At 43.6% G+C, this 17,135-nt stretch overlaps 1 protein-coding gene across 3 annotated transcripts in view; it reads right to left on the bottom strand.

Annotated features, from left to right (window-relative positions):
- Positions 1-16,016, bottom strand: part of bms1 (BMS1 ribosome biogenesis factor) — an 83,920-nt gene extending 67,904 nt beyond the window's left edge. Inside the window, exons 1-6 of one of the 3 annotated variants that reach the window (XM_073025076.1) lie at positions 15,922-16,016; positions 14,641-14,832; positions 9,753-9,943; positions 8,339-8,418; positions 6,211-6,399; positions 5,110-5,252 (exon numbers count right to left, since the gene is read on the bottom strand). In XM_073025076.1, coding sequence (XP_072881177.1) covers positions 5,110-5,252; positions 6,211-6,399; positions 8,339-8,418; positions 9,753-9,943; positions 14,641-14,813 — 776 coding nt within the window. In that variant the 5' untranslated portion in view covers positions 14,814-14,832; positions 15,922-16,016. Of the gene's footprint in view, positions 1-5,109; positions 5,253-6,210; positions 6,400-8,338; positions 8,419-9,752; positions 9,944-14,640; positions 14,833-15,553; positions 15,573-15,686; positions 15,736-15,921 lie in introns of those variants that run through there. The other 2 variants (XM_073025075.1, XM_073025077.1) reach the window with 2 other exon arrangements.
- Between the last annotated feature and the right edge of the window lie 1,119 nt (positions 16,017-17,135).

The following is a 17,135-nucleotide window of genomic DNA, read 5'->3' as shown; positions in this document are numbered from 1 at the left end:
TGGCAAATAATTTTGTTTATATAAATTTTTTACATCATTGTCAACTCTAATACCTAAATATTTTATCCCATTTATTGACCATCGAAATTGAGTTGCTAATCGACATTGATTATAATTTCCTTTGGTAAGGGGTAAAATTTCACTTTTATTCCAATTTACTTTATACCCTGATACTTTCCCATATTCTTCCAATCCAAAAGATAATCTTTGCAAAGATTGCAATGGGTTTGTTAAATAAATCAAAACATCATCAGCAAATAAATTAATCTTATATTCTTCTTGATTAACTCGAAAGCCCCCAATATCTGAATCTGTTCTAATTAATTCAGCTAATGGTTCTATTGCCAATACAAATAAAGCAGGTGATAATGGGCAGCCTTGTCTAGTTGACCTCGTTAAACAAAATGGTGTTGAAATCTGACCATTTGTAACTACTTTAGCTTGAGGATTAGTATTTAAAGTTTTAATCCATTGTATAAAAGATTTTCCTAACTCATATTTTTCCAATACCTTAAATAAAAAATCCCATTCCAATCTATCAAATGCTTTTTCTGCATCCAAAGCAACTGCCACACTCATTTCCTCTCTTTTTTTGTGCCAAATGAATTATACTAAGTAACCGGGTTATATTATCCATTGATTGTTTTTAATAGGGGGGACCTTATTGAAACCAATTTGATATTAAAAGGCTGAGATAGAGTAGATGTGGAGAGGATGTTTCCTATAGTGAGCGAGTCTAAGACCAGAAGGCATAGCCTCAGAGGGATGTCCAATTCGAATGGAGGTGAGGCAGAATTTCTTTAACCAGAGATGGGTGAATTTGTGGAATTCATTGCAATGGACAGTGGGGGAGGGCAAGTCACTGAGCATACAAGTTGCACATTTAGACGGAGATGTAATGTAAAGATTTTTACACATGTATGTGAAGGATGTAAGAAATAAAGTCAATTCAATATATAAAGTAGAGGTTGATAGGTTCTTGATTAGTCAGGGCATCAAAGGTTATGGAGAGAAGGCAGGAGAATGGGGTTGAGAGGGTTAATATATCTGCTATGATGGAATGGTGGAGAAAGTGGGCCAAATGCCCTATTCTGCTTCTATATCTTTATGGTTTTATAACATTGTGGGCTGAAGGACTTGTTCCTGTAAAGATTAGCTTTGTCACGTGTACATTGAAACATACACTGAAATGTGACATTTACATCAAATCAAATCAGTGAGGATTCCACTGGCCAGTCTCTAAGTGTTGAAACAAATCCAGCACCAATATAGCCTGCCTACGACCTACTAACCCAAACCATGCACCTTTAGAATGTAGGAGGACTCTCGTGTGGTCAAAGAGGATATCCTCAAATAAAGCAGCAGGAATCAAACCCTGTTAACCACTATGTTATTGTACTGCCCACATACTGTGTGCTCCATTGTTCTATGTTCGAAATCATAGATAAACAAACCATTTGCTCCTTTACATGCTTGCATTCCAAAGTCAAGAGCACAGGGCACAAGTCAATCTCCCATCCACCCTTCGGTACATTAAAGCACCAGCCTGTGCTCCTAATCCGTGTATACAAACAAGCTGAAACAGGAGAATCCAGTACAGAAAGTTGTACAGTGCCGGTCTGAAGAAAATGATGAACTTTAATGCAATAGCTTTGAGTCAGTAGTCTAGTCCATTTTCAAAGACTCAGCTACCAGCTGATATAAATGTGTCACTACCGTAAGGATTTTATCAGCAAGTGTTGAAGACTGTGTACTAAAGAGGACAATCCAGGTGTTCCCAAACCAAAAACCATGTATGAACTGGGACATTCACTCTCCTCTGAAGCCTAGTCTGCAGCATTCAGATCAGGTGACCCTTACCTTTATAAGAAATACACTACGAGTTCTGTAAAGCTATCAGACATGCTAAGAGACAGCAGCAGTCTAAATTGAGTCCCAGTTTATCTGTCAATTGTGGCCGAGCTTACATGCTATAATGGGTTAGAAAATAAGATCAGCCAATATCTCTTCAGCAGCACATCCCTTCTCAATGTGATTATCCCATTCTATGCACGCTTTGAACAGATGGGAAGGGAAATGTCACCACCCACCATGACAGTTTCCAGTGCACCTGAATCTACAGTTACTGCTGTAGGAGTATCATCAGCTTTCTAGTGGTTGAACCTGTGGAAAGCATCAGATGCTATCCCTGGCTGTGTCCTTAGAATCTAAGCAGATCAACTGGCAGGGGTATTGGTAGACATTTTTAACTTCTCCCTGGGTCAGGCTGTGAAACCCTCCTGCTTTAAGACTACAATCGTAAGACCATAACATATAGGAGCAGAATTAGGCTGTTTGGCCCAGCATGGCTGATCCAATTTTCTTCTCCTGCCTTCTCCCTGTATCCCTTCCTGCCCTGATTAATCCAGAATCTATAAACCTCTGCCTTAAATATACATAGAGACTTGGCCTCTTCAGCTACCTGTGGGAAAGAATTCCACAGATTCACCACTCTCTGGCTGAAGAAATTTCTCGGCATCCAATTTAAAAGTATACCTCTCTATTCTAAGGCTGTGTCCTCTAGTCCTAGACTCTCCCAACATAGGAAACATCCTCTCCACATCCATTCTATCAAGGCCTTTCGCCATTAGATAGGTTTCAATGAGGTCACCCCTCATTCTTCTGAACTCTAGTGACTACAGGTCCAGAGCCATCAAATGTTCTTCATTTGATAAGCCTTTTAATCTTGAAATCATTTTCATGATCATCCCAGTAACCAAAATAAAAACAAGATAATGCACCTTATAACTACCGCCCAGTGGCTGACATCTACCATCATGAAGTGCTTCGAGTGGTTGATCATGGCAAGCATCAACTCCAGCTTTCCAGACAACCATGACCCACTGCACTTGTCTATTGCCAAATCAGGTTAACTGTGGATACCAACTCACTGGCACTACACTCATCCCTGGTGCATTTAGACAGTAAAGACAGTAATGTGTGTCAACGATAAGAAAGGGGATGTGCTGGAACTTTTGAAAAACATAAGAAGTCCCCAAGGCCAGACAGGATATACCCCAGTGTGTCCTCACTGGCCACAATTTGAAGGGAATTGGAGGAAAGTACAAGGGAGGGTGGTGTCAGAGGCAAGTTCTTTACGCAGTGACTGGTGAATAAATGGAATGCTTGCCAGAGGTGGTAGTAGAGACAGATACATTAGGAGCAATTAATAAACTCTTAAAGAAGCACATGGATAATAGAAAAATAGAGGACTGCTTAGGAAGGAAGGGTTAGATTAATCTTGGAGATGGTTAAGAAGGTCAGCACAACATAGTGGGCTGACGGGCGTGTAATGTTTTATATTCCAAAGACACCTACATCAGACTACAGTTCTGACTTAAATACTATTATTCCAGCAAATTCATTACCAAACTCCGGACTCTGGGAGTCAATTCCTCCCTATGCAACTAGATCCCTGAATTCATGACTAATGGACTGCAATCAGTAAGGACAGGCAGCAGCACATCTGTCTAATCACTGGTGCTGTACAAAGTTGCATCCTTAGCCACCGACTCCACTGGGACTACTCAGCTGTCATGGTGCATAATCCCTGAATTCACTCTGTGTTCCAACAACTGAACTCTTATGAATAAACTCTTCTAGGGCTTCAGGTGAAGATGGCAGTTTGTCTTTGAAACCTGTACCCAGCTGGAAGCCCTAGAGTAGTTTATTCATCGTATATGCCAGGAAAGCACTAGATCCCTTTTTAACTGGAATTCAAGATGGCGGCGCGACGCAGCTTGCAGCGGCCACTCCGGAGCTGATTATCTGTTATTTGTGAAGTGGGGTGCCGTGCGCAATCATAATCGATTGAAAACGGACGTGGGAGCACGGAGGAACATCTGGAAATCTCCAGGAAGACCCTCTTTGTTGCTGCTGTGAGGTCCGGGACTCTGCTGGGAAGAACAGGCCCCCTGTCCTCGGGGTCGCGTTGCCGATGGTCGTTGGCGGGGCCATCTTAATACGCTCGGCAGAGGATGGTGCTCGGAGAAGCTGTGCCGGAGGAGATGGTCGTCGGCTCGGGGGTTCGACGGACTCGGAGTCCTCTGCGGTCAGGTCGCTTTCGGTGTGTGCTGCGTCTGTGAAGCTGAGTCCATAGCGGGGGTATTCCTTTCTGCCGCCGGCGTGGGATGGCGAGTCTGTTGGGATCCTGGGGACTTGTGGAAACTGTGTGGTGATTTCTTTTGAACTTATAGTCTTTTAACATCTTTGGACTATTTTTACTGTGCCCATGGTCAGTTTTTTATCAATTATGCTATTGTTTGCACTGTTGTAACTATATGTTGTAACTATGTGGTTTTGTGCAGGTCTTGTAGCTTTAGTTTTTGGTCTTGTTTTGTCTGGTGGATTTGGAGCTCCTTTCTGGGGAACACACTAAGATGGTAGCGCGATATTAATACACAGCAGCCTCTCCGGACTCTGGATTGGGGATTGCCAAATGTTACGTGGATTTTCTGGTGTAGTCTGTTTTGTCATATGCTTTTGTGATATCATTCTGGAGGAACGTTGTCTCATTTTTTAACTGCATTGCATTTGTGGTTTCTAAATGACAAATAAACTGAATCTGAACCTGAACTGAACTCTTAGTCTATTACTTAAATCATTAAGCTTGGTAAAGAACTACCTGTAACATATTGGTTCAGTTTGAAGAAATAAAGGAGAAAGATCATTTACAGGAGCAGTGCTGTAAAAATAACAACAAATTGGACAATAGAATACAGAAATTCAAATTTAACCAAGGGAGAAAGGAAGGAACTCCATCATTTTCCAACACATTATATTCCTGTACAGACAAAATGTCTTGACCCAAATGCCCATTGTTCATCCCTCCCCCCCCCCCCCCCCATAGATCCTGCCTGACCCACCAAGGTCCTCCAGTGTCCTGCTTATTGGTCCACACATTATTCCAGTCTCATCTCCCAATTCCTGTTATTGTTCCAGAGCCCAACTGCAGCCCTACCCAAAAACTATCCATTATTTAATTACCTCATTTCAATTCTGTTAGTCCCTCTTTAATATGCCCTCAACTTTATGTAGATTTGAAACAAAGTCCAAGTAATTTGTCCCCACCTGTCAGCCAAGACGTAAGGATGTGCCATTTGCCACATCAGTGGCCGAAACTTCATCACAGAGATAAATCGGCCCAAGTTGTGAATCTCCTGTTTCTGATACTGTCCGTGCACCATTCCTGACAGATAAAAGAGCTTTGCACCCTGGAAAATACAAATGATGATGCTGGTCTCTGTTTCATCACTGACAATTGCAAGAGAATTAGTAATATAGCTTTTTAATCCATATATGTTGTAAGTCACTTGCTGTCCTTACTGACAGCACAAATTAATCAGCGGATGAAGATAATTGGTGGCCTGAAAGCACATTCAGGTGAATAAATCTCTAGGGACTGACAGAGTACATACTCAGACCTTGTGGGAAGTGAGGGAAGAAAATGTGGAAACCCATGCAGAGATATTTGCTTCATCTTTAGCCACAGGTGAAATTCTAGAAGACTGGAGGATGGCTAATGTTGTACAGTTATTTTAGGAGGGTAAAGATAAACCCAAGAACAAAAGGCCAGTGAATCAGACATCAGTGGTGGGTGAAGATGACGGAGGGGATTAGAGGAACAGTCAGCACAGCTTTATGTACAGGGAATCCAGTCTGACAAACCTCTTAAAAGTTTCCAAAGAGGATAGAAGAGGGTAGGGCAGGATACGTTGCCTGTATGGATCTCACCAAGGCCTTTGCCCAGATTCTTCATGGAATACGGTCTACAAGGTAAGACTGCATGGGATTTATGGACAGCTGATTAATTGGATGCACAACTGACTTGAGGGTAGGAAGCAGAGAGTGATGGTTGAGGGTTGTTTTTTGGACTGGAGGTCTGCGACCTGTGTGGACCACAGGAGTTGGTGCTAGAATATATGTTATTTGTAATTTATAGAATCGATTGGATGTGAATATACGAGGCATGGTTCGTGAGGATGATACTAAAATAGGTGGTATCGTAGACGGTGAAGGTCATAAAAATTACAGGGGGATCTTGATCAGCTGGATAATTTATCTGAATGGTAATTCAGATAAATATGAAGTATTGTGTTTTGGGACAGTGAATGTAAGGGTGCTGGTCAGTGTTGTTAAGTCCAATCTCGATTTGCCCCCCTTGGCTCATACCTGGTAGACCTCAGTCCAGAACCGATGCTTTAATCTTTTCTTTGTCTTCTTTAACTGCTTGTTGTTTTTAATGGCATCCAAGTGGGTGAGCACACCCATGATTTTGGGAAAACCATGAACTTGACAGATGTTTAGGAATTCAAAAGTTTCCATCTCAAACCCAAAGCTAGCATCAGTCAGCATTAAAACCTGAAGAAAAAAAAAACAGTTGGAGTGGCTATCCTGTCACTTTACCACAAGTAAAACCTTTAGATAGACACAATGAGTTCCATTAATCAATCAAAAATTTTGTTAACCCAGTTAACATTCATAAACTTCTAATCAAGGTGAGGAATCAAATATTTCAAGTTTTCACTCTCAGTAACAAGGGTGATAGAGCAAAATACTTCCTTTAGACTGTCAATTTCAACAATCAGCCCTATAACATAACATTATTTTATTCGTTTAGTGAAACAGCATGGAGTAGGCCCTTCGAGCCACGCCACCCCCCACCAACAAACCTGATTAACCCTAATCTAATAATGGAAAAATTTACAATTTACCAATTAACCTAGCCTTCACGTCTTTGGACTGTGGAAGGAAACCGGAAGATCTGGAAAAAACCTATGCATTCCCCGGGGAGTACATACAGAGACTCCTTACAGATTGGTGTTGGAATTGAACTCTGAACCCCGGAACACCTCGAGCTATAATAACGTTGCGCTAACCGCTACACTACCATGACGGCAGGGAACCCATGGATTAGATTTATTTGTCACATGTACATAGTGAAACTTGTATTGTGCTGGGTAGCCCGCAAGTGTCACCATGATCCGGCACCAACATAGCATGCCAACAACATACTAAACCCTAAATGTAGGTCTTTGGGATGTTGGAGGAAACCGGAGAACCTGGAGGAAACCCACACATTCATGGGCAGAACATACAAACTCCCTACAGATAGCAGCAGGAATTGAACTGGGGCAGTAATAGCGGTGTGCTAACCACTATGCCACCCTGCAGCCCCTCATTTTAAGCACTGAATTTTACCTGACACTGCTGAGTGGAAGTGCCCAAAATGATTGCTGACATGCTTTACCCTATTACAGACTATGTTTAAGCTTAGAAGAGTTTTCATTTCATACTATATCGAGTCAGAGGCCTAGAGTTGTACAACACAGAAACAGGCCCAGTGCCTACATTGGGACATCATTCTTCTATGCCTTGCCTATTTAAGCGTCCATCCAAGTGCCTCTTAAACAGTGACTGTACCTGATTTCACCACTTTACTAGCAACACGTTTCAGACATCAACCACTGTGTAAAACAGCAACTGAAAGGTGTCTCCCTAAAGTAGTTATTTGTTAATAGTGCAGATTTGGCCCTTCCAGCCCTTTGAGCTGCACAGCCCAGCAACCTCCAGACAACCCTGATTGAATCCAAATCTAATCAAGGGACAATTTGCATTGACCAATAAACCTACCTGGTACATCTTCAGACTGTGGGACGAAAATGGAGGACCCAGAGAAAATCTACGGCATTCCACAGGGAGGATGTACAGAGACTCCTTACCGAGCACACTGGGATTGAACTCCGACTTCTGACACCCAAGCTGGAATGGTGTCGCACTAACCGCTACACTACCATGGCGCCCATTCTACCAGCTCTAATTCAATGTTCATTTAACAAGATACATACAACAGGTCTAAGTGAAATTCCCACCCATCACCCTACATAAATTATAACCTATCCAACAAAATGCTGCCCACGTTTCATCACTCCAGCATTTGCAAACCTCGCTGACTTCTGCTCCAACAATGTCCCAGTTTAAAATCGTAATTTCAAACCAAACTTCACTCCACCACCCTGTGATGCCTTCAATAGTCCATACCGAAACTTGAGCTCGCTTCCTAAAACCCTCTGCTCATCATTTCTTTCCCATCAACAATATTCCAAATAATTAATTTTTGATCAACATTAATTGTCAAACCTGAGAACACTGGTGTCGTAGGACCTAGAACATTTTACTACATTTAAAAGGTTGTTGTCTATGCCATTTGGAAATAGCATTAAATTTCTTCCCCAAGCAATGTTTAACTGAAACAATGAGATTTTATTTCTCTTAAACTAAACCAGAAATTATTCCTCACCAAATCAGCCACTTTGGCCAAGTCGATCATTGAGTTGATATCGTTTCCGCACTCAATAATTGAAAGACGGCGCTTCTTACCTATTGAAAATCAAACATATAATTTTGTACATTGAACTAAAGAGTATGCACAAGGAAATCCAACAAAATGCTGTTTCTGCACAGATGGACCGATAAGTAAGGAATCAATGAATGAGTTCACGTGCAAACTGACTATCAGGAAATATCAGATTCGCTGGAGAGGTTTGTTACATTAGGCTTCACACTAGAGCAGGGGTTCCCAACCTGGTATCCACAGACCCCTCTGTTAATTGTAGGGGGTCCATGGCATAAAATAGATTGGGAATCCCTGCACTAGAGACTGTGTATAAATACCAGAGAAATGAGAAAAAAAGAGAGAAATAATTAATTCAAAATATATTTGAGTAGATTCTCTGCTCCAGCTCATCAGGTGCTACCCACAAAACAAGAAAGGCAAGAGTGCACTTAATAATGCTACTGAGAAAACAGTTACAGGAAAAGATAACTGGTGCACATTAAAGGCCCAAAATGGAGCAGGTTAATTTTGATAGCATTAGACAGGATCTTGCATAGGTTGATTAAGAGAGGGAAAGAGAAAGTGGAAGGCTTTTAAAAGTGAGATAGGAAAAGTTCAAAGTTAACGAGTTCCCGGTTAGAGTGAAGGGCAATGCTGGGAGCGTTAGGAAACCCAGGTTGATAATGGATATTGAAGATCTAGTCAGGAAAAGGAGGCATTTGTCACGGTCAGCAGCTGGAATCCAGCAAGTGCTTTGCAGAGTTCAAGGGACGTATGTGTATGCTTATGAGGGATATCAGGAGGGCAAAACAGGGATGAGATATCCTTGGCAGATAAAGAAAGCAGACCCCCTAGTGATTTTATAAGTATATTAAAATCAAAAGGAGAGGATGTGTCCATTAGTAGGAGAGGCTAGCATCTGAGGGCATTGTTTCAGAATAAAGGGATGTCCCTTTAAAAGAAGAGTTTCTTCGTAAAGAGGATGGTGAATCTGTGGAATTCACCTTCAGAGGGATGAGGAGGTTCACTGTTGGTGTATTTAAGGCAGAGATTGATAGGTTCTTGATTTGCAAGGCGATTAAGGGTTATGGGATAAGGCAAGAGAAAGGGGTTAAGAATAGCCATGCTGAAAGGCAGAGCAGGCTCAGCGAGCCGACTCTGCTCCTATACCTATGGTAACTAGTGAAATAATGAGTGAATACCACACTGCATTAATCATGGAGAAGCACATGGAAACTAAGGAACTCGGGGGAGAAAACAGTGATGTCATAAAAGAGAAGGCAATGGCAGCATTGAGTCATATCATTTATCTACCTTCGTGTTTTCCTTTGAAACAATTCAAATCAATTTAAGTGTTGCTCACAGCTCACAGACTTACCTGCAATTATAGTGACTGGACCCCTGATCTCCGTTAATTTTTGTTTGGTGAAGTTTTGAATTAGACACCGGATTAAAGTACTCTTTCCCACCTTAGGGGGTCCCATGACAACAACAACAATAGGTGGGGGCTCCAACGGTGTCCGGTCAACCACAGGGACATGGTGCTTTTTAGTTTTCAAGTCTTGTGCTCTGTTAACGATAGGATTAAATTAAACTGTTTATTATAATTACGCTTCCACTCTCCAATTTATGATTAATTACTGTAGAGATTGCTTATTATATGATAACAAGTAAACTCAGACCCCCAGATTTTTAGATCGGTTTCCCTATATCTTAAGCGCATCTACCCATCTGGTTTCCCTTAGCACCGAACACCCAAGAAATAATTTTTAACTGATTGATCCATCAGCTTCGATAGGCTATTTCCATGACAGTATGAGGCAGGTACAGTTCATCTTCCAGCAAGTTTGTGGCCAAACTGATCTCGCTATCCTCATGCGTCCATCTCCTTTATGAATATTGACACAAAGCAGAGAATAAGTAACAATGCGCCTCTGATGCTGCTGTAAGTTTTTCATTGCAACTGTGCATGCAAGTACTTGTGCACGTGACGATCAACTTGACTATGACTTTGTTTTGTGGTCCTCCAATGCCAAGCATATATTCCCTCTGTTATCCTTTCCTCAGATCTGCAGAATCCTTCCACATTCTAGGAATTTTGCAAGATAACCATTGCATGCAGTATCTCTATAACCAGCTGTTAAAGTTTCTTAAAATACACTGGTCTTCAACCACTTTTCCACCACTTCATTATTCTCATTAGATCCCCCATTTTCAAGTATTTCCTCTTCTATGAAGGCTTCCCTTATTTGCTCTCATATTCTGTCCCCTCTTTCTTCATTAATTTCTTGGACCTCAGTTGTTGAATTTTAAAATACTGCCCATTGTTAAGCCCACTGTTATTTGGGCTAATTATAGAGTTATGAAATCTATAATAGTCTAAATAATTTATTCATACAGCAGCAGTACAGTGCAGTATATAAAAATACTATGTCACAATATATAAAAATAAATAAAGTGTAAAAAGAGAGCAAAGTAGTGAGGTAGTTTTCATGCTTCATATACCATTCAGAAATCTAACAGCAGAGGGGAAGAACTTGTTCCTAAAATGTTGAGTGTGTGTTCTCAGGCTCGTGTGTCTCCTCCCTGAGGGAGGCGAGGGAATGTCCTGGATGATGAGGGTCCTTAATGAGACACCACATTTTGAAGATGTCCTCAATGGTGGGGATACGACCATCCCTAACGGAGATGGCTAAGTCTACAACTTTCTGCAGCTTTTTTTCAAACCTGCGCACTGCAGCCTCCATGTCAGATGGTGATGCAGTCAAAATGCTCTCCATACTACATCTGCAAGGGTTCCCACTGAATACAAAGCTGTGGAGTCCCAGACAGTTCATTGACCTAATTCCCTTGGGAAAATTCCTTTCACCAGCCTCTGGATCAAGCACTGTCCTGTTCCACCTTGGGTCGTCAGATCTATACTCTCAGCCTGCTCTTCCTCCACAAAAGAATTGTTAAGTCATACAGCACAGAAACAGGCCCTTTGGCCCAAATGGTCCATGCTGATCACAATTCCCATCTAAGCTAGACCCATTTGCCTGCATTTTGGACCATATCTCTATTTTTTCCACCTTCACTCTATCCTTCCTCCTCTTGTAGTGTTTTGTCGCATGCATCCACAACACATCAGATGCAGCCCACAATTTCAGTTACTTTGAGCTTCCTGGTCCTGAATGCCTGACTTCAGTGACCAAGGACCTCAGTTCCTCTGCAATTCCAAATCGTATCTCTGTTTAACAAAGAAATTATACGCCAGTAAGTAGGTAAATAACTGGAGAAGATTCTCAGGGAGAGAATCCACTCACATCTGGAAAAGAATACTCATTTGGGATAGTCAGCATGGATTTGTATAGGGGAGGTTATTGTCTTACTGATTCTTGAGGTGATGAAAATGATCAATGGCGGTAGGGCATTTATGGATGTTTCATCCAAGGCCCCCTTTCCAATCTCAGTCCACAATAGAGACCCATATCAGAATCAGGTTTATCAACAATCACGTCATGAAATTTGATTTTTTTGCGGCAGCGGTACAGTGCAATACATAAATTACTACAGTACTGTGTAGAAGTCTTAGGCACTCTAGCTATATATATGTGCCTAAGATTTTTGCACAGCACTGTATCTCAGGCTCCATCATAACAGATCTAATGGCCACACTTTCCACAACAGTGCTTCCCAGGTGCCTTTCCATTTTCTATTGCTGAAAGGGCTCTTAATCACACCTTTTCTATTTTCTTCATTCCCTACCTCTACCTACCTTTGGGTCGAGAAGAGAGATTGATTAAGGTAGATAACAGTACCTGGGTCCATCATTAACTTAGGTAGTGAATTTCACAAATTCCCGGGGAAAAAATACCCTCAAATCCCATCGAAATCTCTTGCCTCTCACCTTATACCTATGGCTTTGCTTTAGACACTCGCAAGCACGGGGAAAAGATTCTTACTATCCACCCTTCCATTACACCTCATAATTATGCAGAGCTTTCTCATTACACCTTTTCTGCTTAGAGAAAACAAACTCATAGGTTACCTCAACACACACAAAATGCTGGTGGAACACAGCAGGCCAGGCAGCATCTATATTTGCGCTTCTCCCTATAGATGCTGCCTGGCCTGCTGTGTTCCATCAGCATTTTGTGTGTGTTGTTGTTTGAATTTCCAGCATTTGCAGATTTCCTCGTGTTTGCTCATAGGTTACCTCAAAGGTTTAATGGAAGGTAGGCATTCCAGTAGTGGACCAACTACCTGTTTTATGAAATTAAAACATAACTGTTCCTATATTTGATACCGTGCTTCCGATATGCCTTGTCCACTGTCAGATATAGGTCTACCTGACCTACACTTGTATCTCAAGCACCCTCTATTCATCAACAGTCACTAATGGAGGGGTTCCCAACCTGGGGGTCCATGGACCCTTTGCTCAATGGTATTGGTCCATGGCACAAAAAGGTTGGGAACCCCTGACAAAGGGCCAAACCATTTACTGATCTATCCTCATTTGACCTTCAAATCTCCCTTTGCAACTGCATTCTTGGCTTCCTGACCAATAGACTGTAACAAGGATAGGCAACAATTCTGTCATGATTACCTTCAACGCTGATGAACCTCGAGGTTGCACCTTCAGCAACCTACTCTACTCCCTGTACACTCAACTGCTTGGCCAGATTCTCAGTTTCTGCTCTAACTTCTTCTACACATTTGCAGGTGACATCACTATAGTGGGCTGTACCTTAATAATCACGAGTCAGCACAGAGAGCTTAGTGACATGGTGTCAGAACAACAATCTTCCCCTCAAAGTTAGCAATACAAAAGAGCTGGTCACTGACTACAGGGCTAAGGGCTGCACATGTTCCTGTTTACATCAACGATGTTGAAGAGGGATGAAAGCTTTCAAGGAGTGAATATCACAGACAACTCGTCCTGTCCAGCCACATAGGAGCCACAGCCAAGAATGCTCACTGGCACCTCTACTTCCTCAGGAGACTAAAGACATTTGGCATGTCTCTGATGACCCTTACTGATGTTTAATCAATGCACCAGAGAAAGCATCGCATCCAGACATTTCACGGCTTGGCTCAGAGACAGCTGTGGATACAGTTCGAAACATCACACAAACCAGCCCCCTACCCCCAATTGACGCTTTCTACTGCTGAGAAAACTACCCAAGTCTGTCAACAGCTCGTTATACATGTGCCCTCTGATCCTGGCAGCATCCCAGCTAACCTCTTCTGAACCCACTCCAAAGTCTCCACATTCTTTCTAGAATGAAATGACCAGAATGAATGCTATTCTCCATGAGCAGTTTGGCTAGAGTTTTATAATAAAATCACAGAGCAACACAGCATAGAAGCAGGCTACACATTTAACAAAAATGTCACCCCATCTTTGCACTATGGCAGGCACAATCAATGAGGGAAGTTGAAATCACGTATTATTCTTACAACCACTGATACAATCTCCGTATGTATTTGTCCCTTTAATTCCTGCTGACTACAGAGGAGGCCTATAGAATAATCTCATCAACCCATAGGATAATCTTATCAATGTGATCTCTCCTTTTGTACTTTTGAATCCCACTCATACAGTCTCACTGGATGGTCTTCCAAGAACATCCCCTCTAAGTACTACCACAGTATCCTCAATCAGAAACACAACTCCCCCCCACCACCTCCATCATGTCTGCAACACCTATGCCCTGGAATGCTGAGCTGTCAAACCTGCACCTTGTTCAGCATGACTATAATGTCCTTGTGCTACATTACCAATCCACGCCATGAATCCTCTTCTTAACTTGTCATGTGGCAAAATAAATGCAGTTTAATTTATTAGAACCTCCTTGTTCCCTATCCTGCCCCTGCCTCTTCCGTTGCCTCAAATTGCTCCCGCTTGAAGTTGCCAATCTGCCATACTACTGCTTTGGGTCCCAACCCTTGCATGATTTGTTTAAAACCTCCCCAGCAGCATTAGCCTAGATATTGGCTGCACTCCAGTTCAGGCGCAACCTGTCCCTCTTGTGCTGGTCACCTCTTCCCCCAGGAGAGATCTCAATGGTTCAAGAACCTGAATCCATACCTCCCCCACCAGCTCCTCATTTGGCCTTTTCTCCTGTTCTTCTCCTCATCAGCACACGACACTGAAAGTAATCCAGGGATTACAGCCCTTGAGGTCCCGCGCATTCAGGTGAACAAATGAAGCAAATCTAATTCAGTCCCACCACCAGCAGGAGCAACCCAGACTAGATGGTGTTCTGTAAACCTGCTCTCACCTGTGGAAGGTTTTAGCCATGCGCACGGCAGACTGAACAGTAAATGCCTTCGGATTTCTCTCCCTCGCACTCGCTTCATCTCCAATGCCCAGGTTCTTCAGCCGACGCTGCTTCTTCCTCACCGCTTTGGGCCCACTGTGCTTCTGTCGATGCACCTTCTTAGTCTCCTCCATTGTCTCCCTTTCAAAGTAACTGAATGGAAAAGAAGGCAGTTTTTCATCACGCAGCACTGCCCTCCATCACTCTCACACTCACTGTTCACAAGCACACTGACGCAGCTGATACAACTGCTGTCTCAATGCTCCAGTGATCGTATTTAATCCCAATCCCTGACACTGCCGTTCTATGACCACATGGGATCCCTCCGGGTGCTCTAGGTTTCTCTTATAAACACCCAAATTGTGATGGTAGGTAGGGTAATTGCCTCCTGTTTGTAAATGAGTGGAAGAAATTTAGGGAGTTGGGTTGGGGACAGAGGGTAGCTGACGGAGGGTAAAATGTTTGGCATGAACTCAGTGGGCCAGCAAACAAGTTTCTTTTGAAATGGGGTTCAAGTCTGTACCCTATGTCTGTGACACATCCCCGTTTGGTGGAAGCCTATTTCCTATCCCATCTAGAGAGGAGCAATCTGCCTAAGATACCGATTCCTAACACCACACACAAATACCTTTCTCCTCCCCCCCCCCCCCCCCCCCACTGCTCCTAATAGCACTCCAACCCCGGTTATTCCATCTCCTGTCCCTTCCATCTGTCCCAGCCCCAGCACGGCCAAGCGCAGAGCTAACCACGCCGGCTATTCCGATCCCCATTCTCCAACACTCCCTCCTCCTCTCTCCACCCCATTCACACTCCTCATTCTCCTACTTCTCCCCTTAACATGTCATCCTAACCCCTTCCTCCCTTGTCACCCTACCTTGAAGCTTCCCCACTCCTCCTTTGACCACTTCGGCCTCGTTCAACTTCCCTTGCTCCCTTCCCTTTCCTCCTCCTCCTCACTCACTAACTCATTCACCATCACCCCCCCCCCCCATCTCCTCTTCACCTACCATGTGCATCCACCACCGAGCTGTTCCCACACACCGGAAGTACTGTGTCCTTCAATCAAACCCTTCCGTCAGGCCGTGAGCCCTGAGTTTTGGTTCCGGGGAAAACTCAAGCGGCAATCGCACGAACAGCTGAGAGGAGCTCAGTGGGACGAGCAGCATCGGGAGGGAAGTTTGCTGTCGATGTTTCACTAACTCATTCACCATCACCCCCTCCACTCATCTCCTCTTCACATACCATGTGCATCCACCACCGAGATGTTCCCACACACCGGAAGTACTGTCCTTCAATCAAACCCTTCCGTCAGGCCAAGTGAGCCCTGAGTTTTGGTTCCGGGGAAAACTCAAGCGGCAATCGCACGAACAGCTGAGAGGAGCTCAGTGGGACGGGCAGCATCGGGAGGGAAGTTTGCTGTCGATGTTTCGGGACGAGTCCGTTCCCCACGACTGGAAAGGAAGAGCGCAGAAGACAGAAGCTCAGCAGCTTCAGGCGCCGCATTTTAACCCGAACGAGTGTAAGTTCCAGGAGTAAATACCCCAGTGAGGGGATAAAAGTAAATAAGCAGGAAGGTGTAACTAAATATTCCCCTCGATTGACGTTTAATATCCCTCAGTGTGGTTAAATCATACTACTCATCCCACACTAGCAAGTTATCAGCTGCGGATTCAGATGATGTTATTGTCAGACATAGCAGGCTGCAATGAAATACCTTGCTGTTTGAAGCTCACACAGCAAACAGAGCCCAACCAGCCACTACCTCCCCCCCCCCCCCCCCGCCATCCCTGTTTCACAACCACAAAGAATGACAGAAAACGTTAGTACCCCCAAATCCCACCTGCCCTCCCCCTCCCATGCACAAGCAGCAGCAAAGGCATCAACCCCCCCCCCCCACCCCCCCAACCACCATGCAAGCAACAGCATAGCTCCCAGAGACCAGAGGCCATGATCTAGGGTCCATCAAAAGCTATTGTCCATACCAACACTGAGATGTCTCAGACAGGCTCGCTCTCTTTCTCTCACAAGAGAGAGGGAAAGCGAGAGATTGCTCCTACGACACCAAGACCAAGGAGATGGTGGTGGACTTTAGGAGATCTAGGCCTCATATGGAGCCAGTGATCATTAATGGAGAATGTGTGGAGCAGGTTAAGACCTACAAATATCTGGGAGTACAGTTAGACGAGAAGCTAGACTGGACTGCCAACACAGATGCCTTGTGCAGGAAGGCACAGAGTCGACTGTACTTCCTTAGAAGGTTGGCGTCATTCAATGTCTGTAGTGAGATGCTGAAGATGTTCTATAGGTCAGTTGTGGAGAGCACCCTCTTCTTTGTGGTGGCGTGTTGGGGAGGAAGCATTAAGAAGAGGGACGCCTCACGTCTTAATAAGCTGGTAAGGAAGGCGGGCTCTGTCGTGGGCAAAGTACTGGAGAGTTTAACATCGGTAGCTGAGCGA

Source organism: Hemitrygon akajei, chromosome 21 (genome assembly GCF_048418815.1).
Source record: "Hemitrygon akajei chromosome 21, sHemAka1.3, whole genome shotgun sequence".
Classification (NCBI taxonomy): domain Eukaryota; kingdom Metazoa; phylum Chordata; class Chondrichthyes; order Myliobatiformes; family Dasyatidae; genus Hemitrygon; species Hemitrygon akajei.
The sequence above is the reverse complement of the archived record's forward strand: the minus strand, read 5'-3'. Positions and strand labels throughout refer to the sequence as shown.